The 20,185-nt window shown below is 46.1% G+C and overlaps 1 protein-coding gene across 1 annotated transcript; it reads left to right on the top strand.

The window, feature by feature from the left end:
• Positions 1-199: 199 nt before the first annotated feature.
• Positions 200-18,102, top strand: heatr1 (HEAT repeat containing 1). Its single transcript, XM_008437688.2, has 44 exons — positions 200-293; positions 997-1,151; positions 1,233-1,449; positions 1,863-2,004; positions 2,076-2,177; positions 2,271-2,411; positions 2,675-2,886; positions 2,974-3,107; positions 3,184-3,271; positions 3,793-4,012; positions 4,142-4,249; positions 4,349-4,447; positions 4,521-4,606; positions 5,040-5,236; positions 5,321-5,442; positions 5,528-5,725; positions 6,139-6,313; positions 6,407-6,555; positions 8,100-8,292; positions 8,396-8,568; positions 9,217-9,369; positions 9,460-9,678; positions 9,854-9,985; positions 10,077-10,180; positions 10,425-10,571; positions 11,155-11,273; positions 11,357-11,478; positions 11,564-11,692; positions 11,791-12,012; positions 12,107-12,236; positions 12,684-12,865; positions 12,935-12,987; positions 13,064-13,187; positions 13,365-13,505; positions 13,874-14,169; positions 14,249-14,399; positions 14,470-14,658; positions 15,539-15,673; positions 15,752-15,856; positions 15,942-16,104; positions 17,034-17,188; positions 17,272-17,430; positions 17,637-17,745; positions 17,885-18,102. Exons 2-44 carry the CDS (start codon positions 1,010-1,012, stop codon positions 17,971-17,973), a joined length of 6,426 nt encoding a protein of 2,141 aa, XP_008435910.2. The 5' UTR covers positions 200-293; positions 997-1,009; the 3' UTR covers positions 17,974-18,102.
• The last annotated feature ends 2,083 nt before the right edge of the window (positions 18,103-20,185 follow it).

Genomic DNA, 20,185 nt, shown 5'->3' with positions numbered 1-20,185 from the left:
CAGTTGTTATTGTGACAATGTTCCTGACAAACTATGGAACATTTTATGAAGTAAATGTTACATATAAATAATATGTATAAAATATAAATAATATAGGTTATATTTTGCTGGGAGTAAACAAAAAGAGTGATTTAATCTCTACACGTCAAAGCCTCACACGAAGATAGTATTTGTTTGGAGTGAGCCATCTTTCCATCAAACTTTGTCAGCGTGGTGAACCGGATGTAGAGAGACGTTTCCGGCGGCACAGACACGGTTGCACGTGTGTGTTTTGGGGGGTCCTTGTCGCTTAGGTAGGTGCTGATATGTCCGTAAAGCTTTTTGATTTATGTTTTCAGTGTGTGTTTTAGTTTATCTGACAACAGGTAACTTTTATATCCCACAACGCTGATTAAAGTGATCAGTTATTATTTACAGTTCGGAGATAAACAGACAGTAAGGACCACATGCTTCTTTCCGTGTTTATACCGAGCTATACAGAATTAAACGGATTATTATTTTACTGATTAGAAATGCTTCAGACGTAGTTGAGAGAATTATTTGATTTATTAAACGCACTGGTCAAAAATCATGTCTGATTAATGTGAAACTGGACCGTGAAGTTACGGTCATAGTGTCCTGTTACCGGTTTAATAATTAAATTCAAATTGTCAACACATTATTGTATTGTGTGTACGTTTCTCTTTTTTCCGTCTTACTGTGAATTAAACCCACTAAGCTGTTCCCCCCTTTCCGAATCCATAAGAAAAAGAAAAAAGAAAAATCAAGTCAGTTTCACTCCTGGCTTGATAATCAAATGTTAGACTAGGGGAGTTGTGAACTGGAAGAAATGTGTGTGTGTGTGTGTGTGTGTGTTTTATTTCTTACAAATAAAACTCTGAAATGTGTGGCATGCATTTGTATTTACTGATCTACAACTTCCAAAACATTCAAATGAAGTGTGTTGAACTGGCGCTCAGTTTTATGTGTCTGTGATGATGTTTGTGTCTCCTTCAGATCGGAAGTCATCATGACGTCCTTGGCTCTCCAGCTCAAGAAGCTCGCGCTGCCTCAGAGTGATCCCAACCTGCTGAGGCGTAAAGATGTCGCCTCGCTGCTCTTTGATCCCAAAGATGCTGCCACCATGGACAGGACCACTTTCTATGCACTTGGTGAGCCTGAGCCAGAGCCAGACATGGAACCGCTTCCTGTTCTCCCTCTTAACAACTCCGCTGTTCTCCGCTCTTCTCCAGGCTGCACAGGGCTGGAGGAGCTGCTGGGAATCGAGTCGGCTTTCCTGGAGTTCCACAACACCCTGTTCAGCCCTGCCTCCATGACGTTGGAGCGCAGCGTCCAGTCCAAAGAGGTCAATGAGAAGCTGGACGCAGGAATCTCTCTCTTCCTTACGCGGCTTTGCCCGTACTTCATGCTGAAGCCAGCTCACAAGTGCATTGAGTGGCTGATTCACCGGTATGTTGCTCTCCTTCACATCACACCTGAGTTAGTCTTTTCCTTGGAGCAGACTCCAAACTATGACTTTTTAACAATATCTTACAGTTTTTGATGCTTTTACAACATCACAAGTGCATTGATGTTGTATATTTATCTACAAATAAAACTGTAGATAAATATATGTTTTTATTTATTTAATCACTGGCATTTTTGGTGGGATTGGTCCTCTTTGGTACTCTTAAAGGTACAGTCCACAATTTTAAGCTTAAGGTGGGATATGGCTTAGTGTTACAAGCTCTAAAGCTTCCAGCAGAGTTTCTGATCGGAACTCTTCGGGTTCTTATCCAACACCTGGTTCTGACCCGTTATCGACTCGCTGATGAGGTAGAGGTTAAGACATTCCGGACTCACGCTGGCGTTGTGTCGCTCAGCTTCCACGTCCAGCTGTATAACCCCGACAGCCTGCTGGCCTGCGCGCTGCCGTACCACGACACCAACCTGTTCGTCCGAGTTGTGCAGCTGCTGAATCTCAAAGAAGCCACCAACCGCTGGAACTGGCTGGAGTGCTTACAGGTCCGGATCCATCCTCCGACAATCGTTCTGGTTCTGCTCCGCGCGGATTTATAACATCTTGATTGTTGCAGAAACCGGGCGTGCCACTCTCTAGAGGGACTCTGATCACACACTGCTACTCAGACCTGAGCTTCATGGACTTCATCTGCACCCTGGTGACGCGGTCCATCCAGGTGACCTCACCGACACGCGGCGCCTCCGAAAGAGCAGAGGTTTGCCCTTCCGATATACGACGAGCCCTAACAGGTCTCCGTTCTCCTCCGCAGGCTTACTCTGGACACTCTCAACGCTTCTCTCAGCTCAGAGTCATCTTCTCTTTCTACGCCTGCACCATCGTCCCCGCTCTGGATGCTGTGGACAAAATCTCTGACGCCATCATCGCCAAACTGCTACCATATGTCCAAAGGGTAAAAAAAAAAAAAACTGAACACACAGTCAGATTTTGCTGCTTTTATATAAATTCATCTGTTTCTGTTACAAATGGGTGAAAATGTCTGACTGGAACTGTGGTCCTGTGTTAATGAACTGGTCTCAGCCAGGTGGCGCTCTTCTGTTTGCTAACTGACACCGTCTCAGGATATGATGTCATTGTTTAAAAAAAATAAGATGTTTCTCAGCTGAGCAGGTTAACTGAGATCTGGTCCCGTTTGCTGCCTGGTCGTCCCTTCAGGGTCTCAAGTCGTCCCTGTCGGACTACAAAGCCGCCACCTACATGATCGTGTGCCAGCTGGCGGTGAAGGTGGCGATGGAGGCCAGTCTGGTCGACAGCCTCGCCGTGCACGTCAGCAAGTCTCTGCGCAAAGAGCCCGTTCTGGCCAAGGAGGGTCTGGGCTGCCTCATCGTGCTGCTGCAGAACCAGAAGCAGGGCTCTGTCGCTCCCAGGTACCAATCAGAGGTGGTTCGGGTGTTGATCGTCGTGCTCGGCGCAGCTGTGGTCTCTCCTTAACTCTGTGTTGCTTTTGTGCTTAGGGCACTCAAGAGTCTGTGCTTGATGCCAGGCCTGGTTTCCACACTGCAGGTCATGGCGGAGAGCCATGATGTCGGCCCTCTGCTGGGGTACATGCTGCCTCAGCTGGTCCACGGTTTGTTCTGCAGCAGCTCAGGTGAGACTGTGAGCATTTTAGGTGTAGCCATGTCTTAACTGGGATCAGAGTTTAACGGGTCTCATCTCTGCAACAGATGAGAAAGGGGCAGACAGACTCAACATGCTGGAGTCCATCCTGAAATCTGTCCCCCTGACCAAAGACTTGGACCGAACCATGGCTCGGTAAGGCTCCTAATTTAGCCTTAGCATCTGATATAATTTGAATTTTTAAGAACTGATGGACACACATATGCAGATCGGTAGGCATGCAACGTGTGACAGGAGGAAGCTGGAATCGAACCCACAACCTTCCGATTACAAGGCGAACATAAGAAAATATTTTTGTTTCAGATGTTTGGAGGTGTGAACATGATATCTGCCATGCATAATAAAAAAATATTTTCCTTTCCAAATAAAATACCCTTATTTGTTAAAGTAATTTTCAAAAGCTTTCACTGAAAAATGTTAGTCATATCCCTCCAGAATATTCTTGTATAACAGTACAATATTATCATTTAAGCTTCCTTTAAACACCTCATTGGTACAGAGCATTAGCTTCCACTAAATACTATCTGTTTGATATCATATCTTTAGATGGAAGATTTAGAACCAGAAGAGACTTCTTCAATCAGACCCTGACCCCTCAGAGGGCTAATTCTTTAGAACTCTCAACATCATTTGACCTGTTTTTGTTTCTACTGCAGTCTCCTCCTGGAAGCGTATCTGAATCAAACCGAGCGCTCTGCTGAGGACTTGTCGGCCCTCGACCAGCGCCTGCTGCCTGTGGTCCGACTGTTTGAGTCCAGGTACTGCCGAGCGCTGGACTCCGTCCTTGCTGGTCATGTGATCGACAGCGGCGACCCGCAGCAGAAACGTCTCTTCCACCAGTTCCTGACTCTGTCCATGAGCAGTGGCAAATTCCAGGTTAAAAATATATTCTAAGTTTTTTCTCTTTTAAAAAATAAAAATAAAAACACAGACCAGCATAGATAAATTCTGATTCTCACGGAGAGAAAAACTTGTTTTCACTTCCCGATCGACGATCTCTGTCAGATTTTAGAAGACTCGGACACGTCGCTGCTCCTCAGCCTGAAACACCCGCAGCCTTCGCTCCGAGTGGCGGCCGTGGATCATCTGATGAGCATCGTCACATCTGAGCAGGTACGGCTGGAACGTGTATTAAAAATAAACGGCCAGGAGGATTTCGCGGCCCTCCCGCCGCCGTTAGGCACCTCACCGTCTTGTGTCTCCTTCGAACAGCGGCAGAGCTTGGATGAAACGTTCTTGAGAGACGCCGTCGCGGAGCGCCTGAACGACGACGTTCCAGAAGTGGTCACTGCCGCTCTCAGGGTCCTGCAGGTCAGTGGGATAAGTCCCTCTTTGGTCCATCGCTGTGTGGTGCCTCTGCTCACTGTAGTTGTTATTTTTGCAGATGCTGCTGGATGTTTTGGACCCAGAGGATGTGGTGTCCTGGCTTCTGTCTCTGCTGCAAAGAGTTCATCCACCAGCTCAACAGTGGTCAGTGAACTAAACGCATTTATTCCTCCAGAAGGTTTCCCTGTCGGATTATAAAACTTCAGACAGCTGACCACTTAACTCAAATTACTTTGTTGTAAACAATTAGTTTAGTAACTGAGTAATTTGTCAGCTATTCTGACGATTAATCAAGTAATTAAATTTTTTTTAAAAGTCTCGTTCTGTTGTAGCAAATGTAGAGAAAATGCTAGTAAACAAGGCACTTCATTTTTTAACATTTTTATTAAATACAGTACGATACAAACATCACTTTTAGTCTTAAGTTTGAATTTTCTAAAGTACAGATGACACTAACTTTTACGAATTAAAAAGCAAATTCAAATTGAGGCATTGGTAAACAATTCATTTTATATTATACTTCACTTTCAGTCTCAAGTTATAAATCGTTACAGCCCTACTCTGTCGCCTCCTACAGGACACCTGTGCTGACTGAGGCGCTGCGTTTGCTGTCCGACCCCCGGCTAGGAAAGGGGGACGCTGAGTTTCTCCAGAAAACGGGCTGGAAGCTGCTGCCCTTCCTGGTGATCACCTCGTCCGAGGTGGGAATTCCAGTCTCCGTCGCCCGGTCCTCCATCTTCAGCCATCACCCCCTCACTCTGAGCTGGGCTGAAGGTGACCAACCTGACAACTTCCTGTTTAAAAGTTTTTAAAATCCTTGGACTTTTAACGACAAACGTCTTGTTTGCTTCCCAACAGAGCTCCAGAACGTGACGAAGAAGAGCGCCCAATCCGACTTCGTAGGCGTGGCCAACCAGCGCCTGGTCGCCACGCTCACCAAGAACTTGACCAGCATGGAGCACTTCTCCAAACGGGACGCTGTGAGTGGCACATCTGAGCGCGGAGCTCTTTGCGAATCCGCTTTTCTGACGGGAACGTTCACGGATGTGTGTTTGTGTCGAGCAGCTGGAGAAACTGGTCCTGCTGGTGGAGCAGCAACGGGGCGCCGGACTCAGCGGGAGGCCGTCCTTCCTGGTTCTGACCCAGACTCTGCTGCTCAGCCTGGGGGATCTGAGCGAGACGCAGCACCTGCTCACCGCCCAGAGGGTCTACACGCTGCTGGAGCCCCCCCTGCTGGACGTGATCCGGAGCGACAACGCCCAGGTGAGTTCTAGCTCACAGGAAGTCCAGTTAGCTGAGCGGAGTCAGCAAACTCTCTCCTCGCCGTCATTCACCTTTGCAAAACTTTTCGTTTGTGACGCTGTCGTTTTAAAAATATTAATAAATGTTCCCAGAGGTCATCAAAGGTAAACCAGCCCACCTCTATGTTACAAAATTAGTCAAGTTTGGTGTTAGTAAGCCATGCTAAAAATACTTTAGTTACACAAAGCAAGACTAACAAAGCACAGTCAATGTATTATATGATATATAAGTTTTGTTTGATTTTGTTAGTGTGAGAGGGGAGGGGTTATGAAAACTTTTTGTTTTTAAAATCTTAAAAGCATTGACACAAACAAAAAAAATTGCTGTTGTTGTGGGAAACGTTGACTGTAGTTTGCTCGTCTGTGACATTACAGGAAGTCAGGTGTCCCATCCTGGTGCCGCCCACCTTCTCCGAAGCCCTGGGCGTCTACCTGAGCCGATGCGAGCAGCAGCCGGGGCAGCGTCTGGATCAGGAGTTCGGCTCGGTTCTGATCGCTCTGCTCAGGCACTTTATCTCCTCGCTCAAGTGTCATGACGCCTCCTTTAAAGGTAAAAAAAACAACAACAAAAAAACACTTGTAACTGTGATGTTTGGTGTGATTTAAGAGCTTTGAATAGGCCGGTCACATGTCTTTGTTACAGGTGAGGCCTGGTGGAACCCGGAGAAGATGGACGCCAACACCTGCTGCTACCTGGGCCTGATCTGCCGCCTCTTCAGCGTCATCATCAGCGGCGCCGCAGAGGGCCCGGTCGCCGGCAGCTGCAGGGAGCTGATGAAGCAGCTCGTCCAGGTGAGTCGTGTAGAGCAGGGATGTCAAAACTCATTCTCATTCTCATTTTGTGCCAAAATGTTTTGATAAAACAGTTTAAATGTTAATAAATATTTCTGCATTGGATAAGTGCTTCCTAAAATTAAATAGTATTGAACATCTTTCCACGTTGATCGGTCCGTCCAGGATTTCATGAATGTTTTTGTGATTTTTGCAATCCAATTCGCAGATTTTGTTGTGCTAATTTAGAAATATTTACAAAGAAATATGCAGTATATGCTAGAGGTGTGCCGATCGATCGGTCACCGATCATAATCGGCCGATTTTCGTGAAAAGGTGCATGATCGTGATCGGCGATCACGGTCTCTTATTGCCGATATCGATCACCTGCTTCTCATTTCTCAGCCTGCCTGTGCAGCTGGTCTCCTCTTTCCTTCACACTGCGCAAACGCGCAGCAACAAATCTTAAGCGATGTGTAACTATAACGCATTGAGTGAATGGGGAAGTTTGCGTGTTGCGGCGGAAAATTGAAGCACGTCAAAATACATCAACACAACGAAGCTAATACGACATGAAAATAATGACATACTTGACGGAGTTTGGCTACATCGAGGCTCACTGCAGTAAAAAAGACATATGAAGGATCAGATAGCAGGTAAAGCAGTGCACAGCTACAAACACTCACTCGGATTAGCATGACGGTCAGAAAGCTAAACAAATAACCCGCAAAATTATTTAAGTCTTCGAGCTGCGATAAAAGACGCTGGTTCTGCTCTCGCTGTTGAACCGCTGCTACGCGCTACAGGTAGTAATACTTCATAGACAGAGCGCCGCTTCTGCTCCACCTGGTAGTGACTCTCACACCGAACCTCTGCTTAAAGCTGCAGCATCTAACCTAAAAAAATACATTTTACATACGTATTAAAACTTTCTCTGTCCTAACATGAGATAGATAATCTCTGAAAAAATAATCGATCTCCTCCCTGCTCTGCATATTTACTCCACTCAGTCAGAAACAGCCACTCAGAACTAGCAGTAATCAGCTAGTATAATAATAATAATTATGTGATCGGTATCGGTGATCGGCCCTCATGGGTGATCGGTATCGGTATCGGCAGGAAAAAACCTGATCAGCACATCTCTAGTAAATGCACTTATATGCTTATGTTATCACAGACTATAACTTGACATGGAGTTGTAAAAGAAATACTGCCACCTGCAGGTTGGCAATAGAAGTCGTGTAAACCCAATGGGTTTGACCACATCTGAGGAAAATTTTCAATAAACTCACAGCTATGCGTTAGTTCGACAAAATGTGGGAATCTGTTGATTTTATGCGAATTTCTTCGATCACGGAATCGCAAAAACAAACAAAAAAAAAACAACAAAGAGATTGATTGATGTGTTTTGGCATCTGGAGTCCAAAGGGGCCACATTAAATGCTTCACCAGGACGGATTTGGCTCCCGGGGCCTTGAGTTTGACATATGATGGACAGTCAATTTTTTAGGTGCAACGTGATAAAAAAAAAAAAAGAGTCCAATGATTGCACATGTCTCCATCAGGTTCATCTACAGGAGCCCATCATACTCTTTAGGTTCCTGTGCCTCATCTGGGGATACGGCAGTAACCGCGGAGACCAGCTGGACGTGAAGGTGGGCGCTGTCCTGCAGACCAGATCGCTGTACATGGGCCGGGCTCTGATGGAAGTCCAGCCGGCCGCCATCCTAAACGAGCTGGCAGCTCCGGACTCACCAGGTGAGGAGCGGTTGCTCAGTAGGTCTCATTTTCTTTTTTCTTTTTTTTTGGGGGGTTTCTCTGCTGGGACTTCATCTGCTCTCTTTTTCTCTCCTTGCCCCAGTCGTCCTGTCCTTGGTATGCTGTCTCAGATCTCCGGTTCAGGAAGTCCGGAGGGCCGCCCTCGGCACCTTGCAGAGCCTATCGGGAGCCAGCAGCTCCCCCTTCCGCCCAATCATGGAGAGGCTGCAGAAAACGTCAGAGGAGATCATCACTGACGCGTCGTATCTGAGCACGGTGAGCTTTTCCGTCTCTAAGCACGGCTTGCTCAGGATTCGTACAAAATCCTTGAAAGCTTTACAAGGATTTTCAAGGTTTGGAACGTGCTAGATTTCTGTATGTAGTCCTTGAAGGTGTTTGGTATTGTTAGCTGGAATAAAGCTGAAATAAACTTCTAGGAGGAAAGACTCCTCACTGAAAGTCAAGTTATTATTTATATTGTGTTATGACATTTAATGTGAACAGAAGGGTCATTTACCGTAACAAAAACGGATTTGTTCAGCGTAACGAACATTTATTATTTCTAATCGCTCAGTGAGTTATTGATCTCAGTGACTGAAATAAAGGTGGTTTAGGTTTTAGACGTTAAAATTAGTTGAAATGTGAGGATTATTTTTTTTGCTATTCGAGTGTTTTGTTCTCAGACCAGTCAGGTGTACAGGGTGTGTGTGAGAGAGAATTTTCAAAACTTTCCCTATCGTAAGACATTAATAATAACAGTAACGGATGTCATATAATAGTGTATGAAACCATGTGTTCCCTGGAAAAGTTTGAAAACTTACCTTAAAAATGCCTGAAAAGTGCATTTGTGGGGAAAAGTTTGCGATCAGACTGAACCTGCTCCCTAACTTGTCTAAATCAGTGACGAGTATTTGTCGCCTTCAGGTTCTCGGCGTTCTTTATGACGAGTCTTTGTCCGGCAAAGCGAAGTCGCAACAGGGGAAGCTGGAGGACGCGCTGCAGCAGCTGCTGAACTCCTGCTGCCCGGCGTACACCGCCTGCACCCTGCTGGAGGCCCTGAGCTCCGTCAACGGAAAGGTGCGAATGTTTTCCACGCCCGTAATTTTTTAAAATTTTTTTATTTAACATCATTTTATTTCACGTCGTTCTTATTTCCCAATCTTCCAGTCCGTCCTCTCCAACCTGCTTCCCGCTATGGAGTCTCTCCTGGTGCAGACTTGCCCCGACACGCCGTCCCTGCTGCAGTCCGAAACCCAGCTTCTTCGGCTCTTGCTGGGGAAGTTCAACGAGGCGTCGGCGCCCCTGCTGGCCGAGAACGAGAACTGCATGGATCTGTTCGTTAGAGCTCTGAAGTTGGACAGCTGTCAGATCTTCGCTCTGGAACAGGTTTGGGGGCCAGAACACTGCTGAATCCAAATTTCTCAGTTTGCTGAGACGAAAGGGCATCCAGGTTTTATTTGACGGTTTTATGGTCGAAAACATGTTCAAACCGAGCCCACCAAATAAAACAAGAATTTAAAAATCTGGATTTGACACACGCGTTGAATGTCCGTGTCTCCAGATCACAAAGCCGTTCTTCGCGGCCCTCGGAGACGAGAAGGCGCAGCAGAAGCTCCTGTCGGTGATGTTCGACCTGCTGGCGGAGGGCCGCAGCTCGCTGGTGGCCAACACGGTCGGCAGCGTCTTCAAAGCGGTGAGAAAATCTAAAGGAAAAAGAACAGTTAAAGCCGGCGTTCCTTTAAAAACTTTCAACGGTCGACGCTTGACACGTGTTTTTTTAACAGATCGCCATCGATGCTCAGCTGGTCGCCAACGAGCTCGCTCCTCCAGACAGACCAAAAGTCAGCGTCACGGTCCAACAAACCCGCAGGAGCAGAATGACTCAGAGGTACTCACCGTTTCTCCTCCTCACGTCAGCGGGGTCCCCGTTTTTTTTCCACACCATTATGATTAAATTAAAATGACGACCATGGAGATCCATTCCAGTATTTAATGCCTCTCGATCGTATTTCAACCTGTTTTTATAGTAGATGCTTCATGTTGTGGGGCACCACAGAGCTGTCTGTTCGGACCTCTGTTTTTTGACTTCAGAGCTGCTTTACTGATTTTTTTTTTTTTTTTGGTCTGGTCAGGAAACTTCAGGAGAGTGACAGTGTGTGTCCAGAGGGGGGCGCTGTGTCGTGGAAGAGAGTCACACTGATTCTGGAATTGCTGCAGCACAAGAAGAAGCTGAAGAGCGCCCAGGTTTTGGTGCCTGTTCTCTTCTCTCTTCTTTCCAGGTAACAAATAGCTGCTTCCTGTTTCATATTTTTAAATCATCATGAAATAAAATCTTTTAAGCAGAGCTCAAAATCTCCTTAAAGCCCTTTTTCCAACTAGCAACAAAGCTGGATGGGATGGAAAATTAACCAACGAACGATTACATCGAGCCTGTTTTACATTCTAGGGGAAATTTTACATGTTTATTATGTTTTTATTGTATCTGAAAGTAGTCCTATGTTAATTATTTTGCCAGCTAGCAACAAAGTTACCAGTTTGCTTAAATAAGTCACGCAATTTGTAAATAACTAGTGACAGAAATGCTGACATTGCTGGTATATTTCAAGTCAGTTTTGCATTCCTATCTGAAAATGACAACATTTCCATTTATGTGGGTTCAGATTCCAGCTGATTCGTATGAAATAGAAAAGGTGATGAAACCGAAATTGCTTGAAAATAGAACTCCAGACTTTTGCATTTGGTTCCTGAAGAAATTGAGTAAACAACCAAAAACCTAACGGGTAGAGTTTGACGAAAGGAGGGTGCGGGGAGTGGCACGCCCCTTCGCCAGGCTCTGATTGGTTACTTTATTGGTCTCACCAGAAGCCTGGAGCCGAGTGCAGCCGATCAGACAAACATGGAGTACACCAAGCAGATTCTCCTCAGCTGCCTGCTAAACGTCTGCAACAGGCTGTCGCCCGACGGAGGCCCTCTGGCTGCAGGTGAGGAGGAGGAGGAGAAGGAGGCGGAGCTTCCAGTTTCCTGCCTTGCACACGCGCTCACGTTCTGCCTCCGTTCTCTGCAGACATCCTGGACCAAGAGAAGTTCAGCGTGGAGCTGGTGGTCCAGGTCATCAGGTCGTCCGACATGCCCCAGACTCACCACCACGCCCTGCTGCTACTGGGCGCCACCGCCGCCATCTTCCCTGTAAGCTCCGCCTCCTCTGACAGGCACATACCTGTTTATATAAAGAACCTAAGAGAGCTTCCCATGTCGCTCCCCCCCACCGCAGGAGAAAGTCCTCCACAACATCATGCCCATCTTTACCTTCATGGGAGCCAACATCCTGCGGCTGGACGACGCCTACAGCTTCAGAGTGATCGAGAAGACGATGCAGACGGTCGTCCCGGCTTTGGTCCGGGTGAGCTCGGTTCATCTGCAGCGGAGATCGCCGCCGCCGCTCCGCCGGCAGGAACGAAGAACCGAGTCTAACGCGGCACTGATCTCTTCCCCCTGCAGGCCCATCGCCTCCCGGACGGCTCGTCCGCCCCTGTCATGGTTGCTGTGGTGACAAAGATCATGCATGTGTTCGCCGACGCGATGCCTCACGTGCCCGAGCACCGGCGCCTGCCAGTCTTTGAGCAGCTGTTGACAGCGCTGGGCCCCGCCCACTTCCTGTGGATCCTCGTGCTGCTGCTGCTGAAGCTGCACGCCACGCAGAGCGGCGGCACCGGCGACAAGGTGACGCAGGCTCCCTCTGTTAAATTTAGGGAGAGGTTCTGTGTGAGTTCCTGGATTTTTAAATGGGTGTTTTGTTTTTTTTTTTCCCGTGCAGGACGCAGCTCTGGAGAGCGACATGGACTTCTGGGTCACCCTGTGCTGTCAGTTTGAGGTGAACCAGCAGCTCAGCTCCCTCATCAACATCCTCAACTTTCTGCTGCAGCTGCCGAACGACAAGGACGAAGGTGAGACCCAGGGAATTACAAAATCTGCTCCTGACCACGTCACTTCGGAATAATAATTCCAGTAGGCCTGAAACTAATTAATTGATTGATTGTGATTAATTGACATTATTGGCAATTAGCTTAGTAATTGACCTACCATTAATTAGAGTGCAAAGACTCAAAAAGAGACCATTTGCTGAAAGAAAAACATGTTTACAACAGCAATAAAGCCAAATCTGTACAAAAAAGATTCGGCTTTATTACCTGCTGCTTTTAAGGTAAAAATGAACCTTCTTTGTCTGCAGATGTCTTCTACACAGAACTCCTTAAGTGGTGTAGTTTTAGCTTTATCTGGTTCAAATGCAAACAGAAAAAAACATGCCAACCCAACACTGTTTTGCTGTTAAGTCGAGCAGAAAAGCCTGAGCTTTTCAGATGTTGGCGTTTGAAGTATTTGCTGTGTTGCAGCCGCAGCGAAGCCGGCGGTTCGCTGCCGAGCGGCCAAGAAGAAAGAGGACGAGCCGGAGGAAAAGACAGAGGACCTGATCTTTAGCGTGGAGACTCACAGCGGCAAAGAGCTGCGGCACTTTAAGTTCCTCTGCGTGTCCTTCATGGCTCAGCTGCTCGGCTCCAGCAGCTTCATCCAGAAGGTGGGAAGGAAGAATCCGCCGCCGCAGACGGGGAAGTCGGCGTTTCTAAAACTTCCTTTCTGCTTTCAGGTCTCGGAGGAAGGTGACGACAGCAAAGCTTCTCTGCAGCAGCTGCAGCAGATGTGGGTACCTCGCAGGAACACCAGCGGGAACACCAGCGGGAACACTACTCTGAATACATTTGTGTGTGTGTCGCAGGCTGCTGGAGAAGATCCTGCGCTACATCCACTCCGTGGCTCGCTGCGTGGAGGACAATGCCGACCAGCCCACCGCCAAGTTTTGGAGAGTTCTGCTCAACAAGGCCTACGAAGTCCTGGACAAGGTCAGCGTCACGATAAATGCTTAACATTTCAATTAGGTATTTTCACGGGTTAGAAAAAGTGCGTGATTTCTGGATAAAGTGCTTGACATTCAAACTGCAGGGTTCGATTAGGATTTTTACACACACCTAAGGTGTGGTCATGTGTGTGAACCCTTTAACACCCCGACTCCCCTCCAGGTGAACGCCCTGCTGCCCACAGACACCTTCATCACGGTGATGAAGGGGCTGATGGGAAACGAGTTGCCGTCGGTGCGGAGGAAGGCCATGGAGCTCCTTAACAACAAGTTACACCACCGCACCCAGTGGGACGAGGAGCAGGTAACGTTTCCCGGTGTTGCCATAGAAACCCATTGTCAGTTACAACTGAGTTTGAACTTGCGTTTGACCCTTAAAAGACAAGCACCACTTCATCAATTAAAGCAGAAAACAAATATTCAGAGACTGAAAATGATGTAGAGAAGGTCTGGAGAAGTTTTTTATTTTTAAGTACACATTGAAGGCGTTAAATAAAACCAATTAATACACATACATTGTACATAATACACAACACTGCAACAGAGTTTCATTTACAATTATTGGAACTAAAACTGATTGATTTTAGTGTATTGACAATCAGAGGTCCAATAAAACTGCTAATTTCATAAATTTCTTGTTCTGACCCCGGAGTTTCTTTGCGCTCGCCTCAGGTGGCGTCGCTCCTTCAGCTGACCTCTGACCTGATGAGCATCGTCGGGAAGAGTCCCGGCAAGTCATCCGAGGAGGCGGAGCAGGCCATCAACCGGCAGACAGCACTCTACAGCCTCAAGCTGCTTTGTCGCACTTTTGGCTCCGCCCACAAAGACGTCTTCGTCCCCGTCCTGCAGCAGGCCGTGGACATCATCATGGCGACGGCGGAGGACAAGAACGTGACGGGCAGCGCCCTGCTCTGCATCGCCGAGGTGGTCGGCGTGCTCAAGACCCTCGCCATCGCTCAGTTACCCAGGTAACGGGGTCACGCCAACAGGCCGGCTCGGCATTTCTCCGCCCCGCCGCTCACCCGCGCCGCCCTTCGCCCCCTGCAGGTTAATGCCCGCCGTCCTGCACACGCTCAGCGACAGGAAGGAGCTGCTGACCAACGAGATCTACCTGCTCAGCACCGTCACGGCCCTGCAGCGCGTCACCGAGACGCTGGTGCACTTCGTCAGCCCGTACCTGCAGGACATCGTGTTTCAGGTATGTGGCCCGGAGCCTGGCCGTCCCGATTGCAGCGCGACCTTCACCTTCCTACTTCCTGTTTCTGCAGGTGTGCCGCTTGACCCGCCTCACAGAGAGCTCGTCCTCTGCAACCTCATCGTCGTCGTCATCATCGCCACGTTCCCAGCTCTGCCTTCGTCTGTCGTCTCTGAGGAACACGTTGGCCACCAACCTGCCCCCCAGGGTCCTGCTGCCCACCGTATCCAGGTGTTACAGCTGCATGGTGGAGGACAAGAAGGTGAGTGGCTCAACACTTGTTTTTTTTCTTTTGCTCAGTGAGAAATCTAGAAAATATTCCTGCTTTCCAATAAAAAATCATATAAAAATTTGTTGTTTTTCTGTTTTTTAATTGAGAATTTAAATACATTTTTTTTTCATAAGTACAAAGAAAAAACGAGGAACACAACACAGAATGTGAAATAAAGTGTGCCAGGGGCTTCTACAAAAAATATTGGTACAAAAACAAAAAAAAAAAAAAAAATCAGAAAGCAGACATTATGACAAATTTTTAAAAATATGCAATGACCTGCAGCAATTGTGTGTGCTGTTTTTTTGGGGGGGGGAGATGATGGATAAATATAGTTCAATTTCCTTAATCAAAACTGTTAAAAAAATAATTTAAAAAAAGGCTTACGATGATGAAAATTTACGTATGTGAATATGAAATTGGCCAGATATAATTAGAATATTTGCTAGTTTTCCGGCTGCATTTGTATTTTTTTCCCCCCATAAAAATCAAAAATTAAATGCTCAAACTTTATAGTAAAAATTTAGCATCAGGGTCACAAATGATAAAGTTATTACATTCTTTCCACAAGTTTCTTGTAATATGAAAATTCCAGAATAAAGTACTGGTGTGTCTCTGAACGCTCTCTGAAAAGCTTACAGTTGGGTCCTACTGTTTTAATACATTTAAACATTTATTATATTCTGAACTCTCCACACCATTTTTTTTTCCACAGTGAGAAAGGTTTTTTTTCCAATAGAAAGCAGCTGAAGATAGAGAAATAACATCTTGTCGATAGATCATTTTGATATCTTTACAAGTGGAAGAAAAAACAAACTTTGCCAACAGTGGATAAAAAGTTTAATCTCTGAGCTGCTCCGTTTCCCTGCAGGGCCAGCTGGCGGCGCTGATGAGCATCCTACAGGAGCACATCGGCCACATGGAGCGAGAGCAGCTCAGCGCCCACCAATCAGAACTCACCACTTTCTTCCTGACTTCCCTGGACTTCCGGGCCGAACACTGCCAGGTGAGCTGAAGCAGAATCGGTTCTCACTGACCCAACTCGGGTCAGTTTGGACCTGACTGGCTCTTCTCCTCGCTTCAGGGCGACCTAGAGAAGGTGTGGCAGGTCGAGGGCGGAGTCATCGACTGTCTGATCGCCATGGTGATGAAGCTGTCGGAAGTCACGTTCAGGCCGCTCTTCTTCAAGGTGACGTTCGCGTCAATCCTCAGGTTCGACCGGCATTTTCTGAGGAAGCAGAAATCGACTGAGGCCGTTTGTTTGTCTGCCGCAGCTCTTCGATTGGACTAAATCGGACAGCAGAGACCGTCTGCTGACGTTTTACCGCCTCTGCGACCGCATCGCCGAGCGCCTCAAGGGACTCTTCGTGCTTTTCGCGGGAAACCTGGTGAAGCCTCTGGCAGACGTGCTGAGACAGACCAACAGCTCTAAAACAGGTTCCTGATCCAGATAGAAAACATGCTACAGACATACTTTTATTAAAATATAATCATCTTTTCACACTTGAACTAATTTATGTCTCTATATGAGAGAAACTGTCGATAATAGTAGATAATATACACTTTACTGTTCACAATTAAATAATAGTAATAACATTTTTATTTTTCTCTGATTGAACTTTAATAATAGGTTATTAGTGTATTTTATTCACTATGCCTATTTTTTTCAGTTGTATGGCATGATGTCACTGTAGCTGTTATCACAAAAAATTTAATTTAATATTCCTAATTTGATTACATTCATATAAAGTTTATTTGAAGTAGGGCTGGGCGACATGGCTTAAAATTATAAGCATAAAATTAGGACTTTATTCTTCTACTATTGCAACTTTTTTCTGATAAATAAGAAAAAAAACTAATAAAATTGTACCCTGGCCCTAATATTCCATTACAAAGTTGACCTGAATTCAAAGTCCAAATAATTAGAAGCCGTAAAATGTGCTTGTCGAACAAAATGGCTACCCAGGGCGCGCTGACATCATTCTGAGCTACGGAAACAAAAGAAGCACATTGGTGATAAAAAAACAAAAATTCACATTTTTTTTTAATCAAATCTAAATATTTGATTTATTGATTAAATCCATTTATCGGCTAGCCCTAATTTAATGGAATATGTATCACTTTATTTGTAAGACATAATAGTAGTTACAATTTCTATTATCTATTGGCAAAAATTGGTATTTCAATTTTTTAAACCTGTTTTTTTATTCTTAGTTTAGAAATTGTTGTGAACATTTCACTTTTATTTTGCCAGTTTTTATGAGCTACAAATTTCAGGCCTTAGCAATACTGTAATAATAATCGTTTTATAAAAATGTTTTGCAGCTGTCAGATGACGCTGATCTTTGACCTCCCGTCTCTTCCAGATGAGCTCGTCTTTGACTCGGATCGCTCGGAGGAGAAGAACTGCCTGCTGCTCCGGTTGGTGCTCGACGTTCTCCAGAAGATCTCCCTGTACGACACGCAGAAGTTCCTGAGCCGAGAGCGGGCCGACGCCCTGCTGGGCCCGCTGGTGGACCAGGTGAGACGCAGCTCCGCGTTCGAGAGCTCGGAACCTGAACGAACGCGATCCGAAGGTTCCCAATTCCGTGTCTCTGTGCGCAGCTGGAGAACTCCCTGGGCGGGCCGCAGGTCTACCAGAACCGGGTCGTCCAGCATCTGGTTCCCTGCGTGGGTCAGTTCGCCGTGGCGCTTGCCGACGACTCTCAGTGGAAAACCCTCAACTATCAGATCCTGCTCAAGACGAGACACAGCGACTCCAAAGTGAGCTCAACTTCCGCCTGCGAGTAACGGATATTTTAGTCATGGATTAAGCGATACTCCAAACGATTGATCGATTAATCAGATAAAAAAAATGTTGGCACATTCTTCAAATCAAGAACCGATTCATCACAATTAATTGTTTCATCCCTGAGCACTGCCTTCCAGGCTGTTGATCCTGAATCCGAACATCCTCTCTTCCTGTGCAGGTGCGCTTCTCCTCCCTCCTCATGCTGATGGAGCTGGCGTCCAGACTGAAGGAGAACTACGTGGTTCTGCTGCCCGAGACCATCCCGTTCCTGGCCGAACTCATGGAGGGTGAGGACTCGAATAATTGACTTGGTTTTCAGTTGGTCACCGCTTAAAAACCAGGGTCATTTCAGTGGAAGCTGTGTGTGTGCGCGTGTGTTTCTGCTGAAATCGTGATTAATGGCGTGTGCATGCGTTTGCTTTGCAGATGAATGTGAGGAAGTGGAGCAGCAGGTCCAGAAGGTCATCCAGGAGATGGAGAACATGTTGGGAGAGCCACTGCAGAGCTACTTCTAGTGCGACGCAATACCACATGGAACACGTTTCAAAGAGCGACACGGAAAACACAGTTTTTCCGCTCCAAGCTGATCCTCTTAAAGTAAAATAGTAGTTTTTATACAAGGAAAATAAACACTTTGTTCGAAATTGCGTTTGTCTGCTTCCATTTTTAACAATGACGAGGAAACTGAGCATAACATTTAAATCGTAATGCAGCAGCTAACTTGCAGTCGTTGCCATGGAGTCCAGTGAGCAGTGGTGACGCCTGCTCGGTATAGTTTTCCAGTTTGGTGGGAACGTGAGATGGAATCTTTGTTTTTATTTTATAACGAGCTCCTCACCCCCTCTTCTGCTTTAGGTATTTCTGCATAGTCTTATCATGAGATTGGTCAAGCTGCTCTCAAGACCTCTGCAGTGTCACATAACAGCAGGGGGAGAGCTCCTTGATACTGGAGACTATCTTAAGTGTTACTTCCCCAACGTAGAACTCATCTGCCCTCTTTAGCATGAAAGAACAACCCCCTTTCCTTAACAATAGACAAATGGCCAGACCATCTGTGTTGGGCTCCACAGAATCCCTGGTACATCACAATCAGGGATTCACACCTATAGTTCAATCAAGTCTCTCTTCTCTGACCAGAACCTATAAAAGGAAGCCAGATCCACTGTTTCTTCTCATCCAGACTCTTGTTAAAGTAATTTTTTTTCCACAACACTGGCTTAAAAAAAAACAAAACAACATTGTTCACTTCTCAAATCCAGTTTAAACCCATGCTGGCTGCAACCAGCATGGGTTTGAAAGGTTGGCACTGCATTAACTTTTCAAATGCATTTTGTCTGTCCATGACAATCAGTTCAGTTTGTTGTTGAGTTGAAAGGCTGTGAATGGACATTTTCTGATAATACTGTTCTGTGCAGTCCCACTTCAAAGCGAGACCCCCCTACCCCCCAGGCCCCCAAAAAACAAACAGTTTCTCTGTTAAAAACAAAAAACAGAAAAAACATTGGCATGATTTTGGGCCCAAAGTGTTTTTTTTTTGCAATTTGTGTAGAAAAATGTCCTAGTCATTTGTAGATCACGTTATAACTGGGGAGGGATGCTCTGTGTCCTCACAATGTGTTTTCTGCTGTTCAGAATCAGAACATTCCCAAGCTTGCCACCAAGAAGCAACTTTTGTATTTTCTGGGGGATGACATTTTGTTGCAGAAATTTTATCTTAATGACTCAATCTTTGAAGCCCCTCCTCCCAGGAATCCTCATTCATGGTGAGGGCCTGTATGCTTTTGACTTGGGTTCTCGTACCCCTGAAGCTGCAAAACAAACAAACAAACCAAAAAAACAACTTGTTTTTGCCTCTTGTGGCATTGTTGGTTGCAGCCTGCTCACCCTTGTTGTTATTTATTTGGCTTCATTCACCTTTTTGGAGCAGAAAACCTCATCATTTCGCCCAGATACACATTTGTCCTCTTAGACATCACCAGCATCACTCGAGTGCTGTATAGATTCAAATGTTGCTATACTTCTCTTTTGAGCAGATTTGCACTTCCAGGACTGAGATTTAATTTCCGATTCACTCTTCAAAACCCAGCTGGATCCACACAAGCCAGTGCAGTTGACCTCCAACCCGACGTCAGCCAACCTGATTACAGCAAGAGAGAGGGTAGTGAAAAGCTTCCCTCCAACGATGTGTTCGAGTGCTAGAAACCCCTGACACCAAAGAAAGAAGACATCCGGAAAATATCCCGTTCGACACCCTGCCAGATCCCAAGGAGAACTGTCGGCAGGAGCCTGCACAAGCTTCATCAGCGTCATCTTCCTTCAATCAGGGCTGTGGTTGCTGCTGCCACTGCTCCTGCTAGAGACATGCTCCAATTTTTATGAAACAAAGACACTTGCATTTCTGAGAATGGAAAGCAAATTGTCAGTAGCTTTCTTCCATATTTTTAAGCCCCCTCTCCCGGGCACCTCAAGAAAGAAAGGGGGGGGGCTATCTGTGCTGGTTTATTATGACTGACCTTCAACCTGTAATGACTTACTCTGTCTGAGACTTCTTTGTGAAGTACATACAATTGCGTATTGACATTTTCATGTATTATCACAATTTTCATTATCTTTTGTGCGATTAATATGAGCGATGTTTATTATATTTGAAAGAAGGGGGGAATGTAATGGAAAATTTTATAATGTGCTCCTCATCCCTTCCTCTGCTTTAGGTATTTCTGCATAGTC

Source organism: Poecilia reticulata, chromosome 19, assembly GCF_904066995.2.
Source record: "Poecilia reticulata chromosome 19, P_reticulata-male-v2, whole genome shotgun sequence".
Taxonomy (NCBI): Eukaryota; Metazoa; Chordata; class Actinopteri; order Cyprinodontiformes; family Poeciliidae; genus Poecilia; species Poecilia reticulata.
This window is presented reverse-complemented; position numbering and strand designations above follow the sequence as displayed.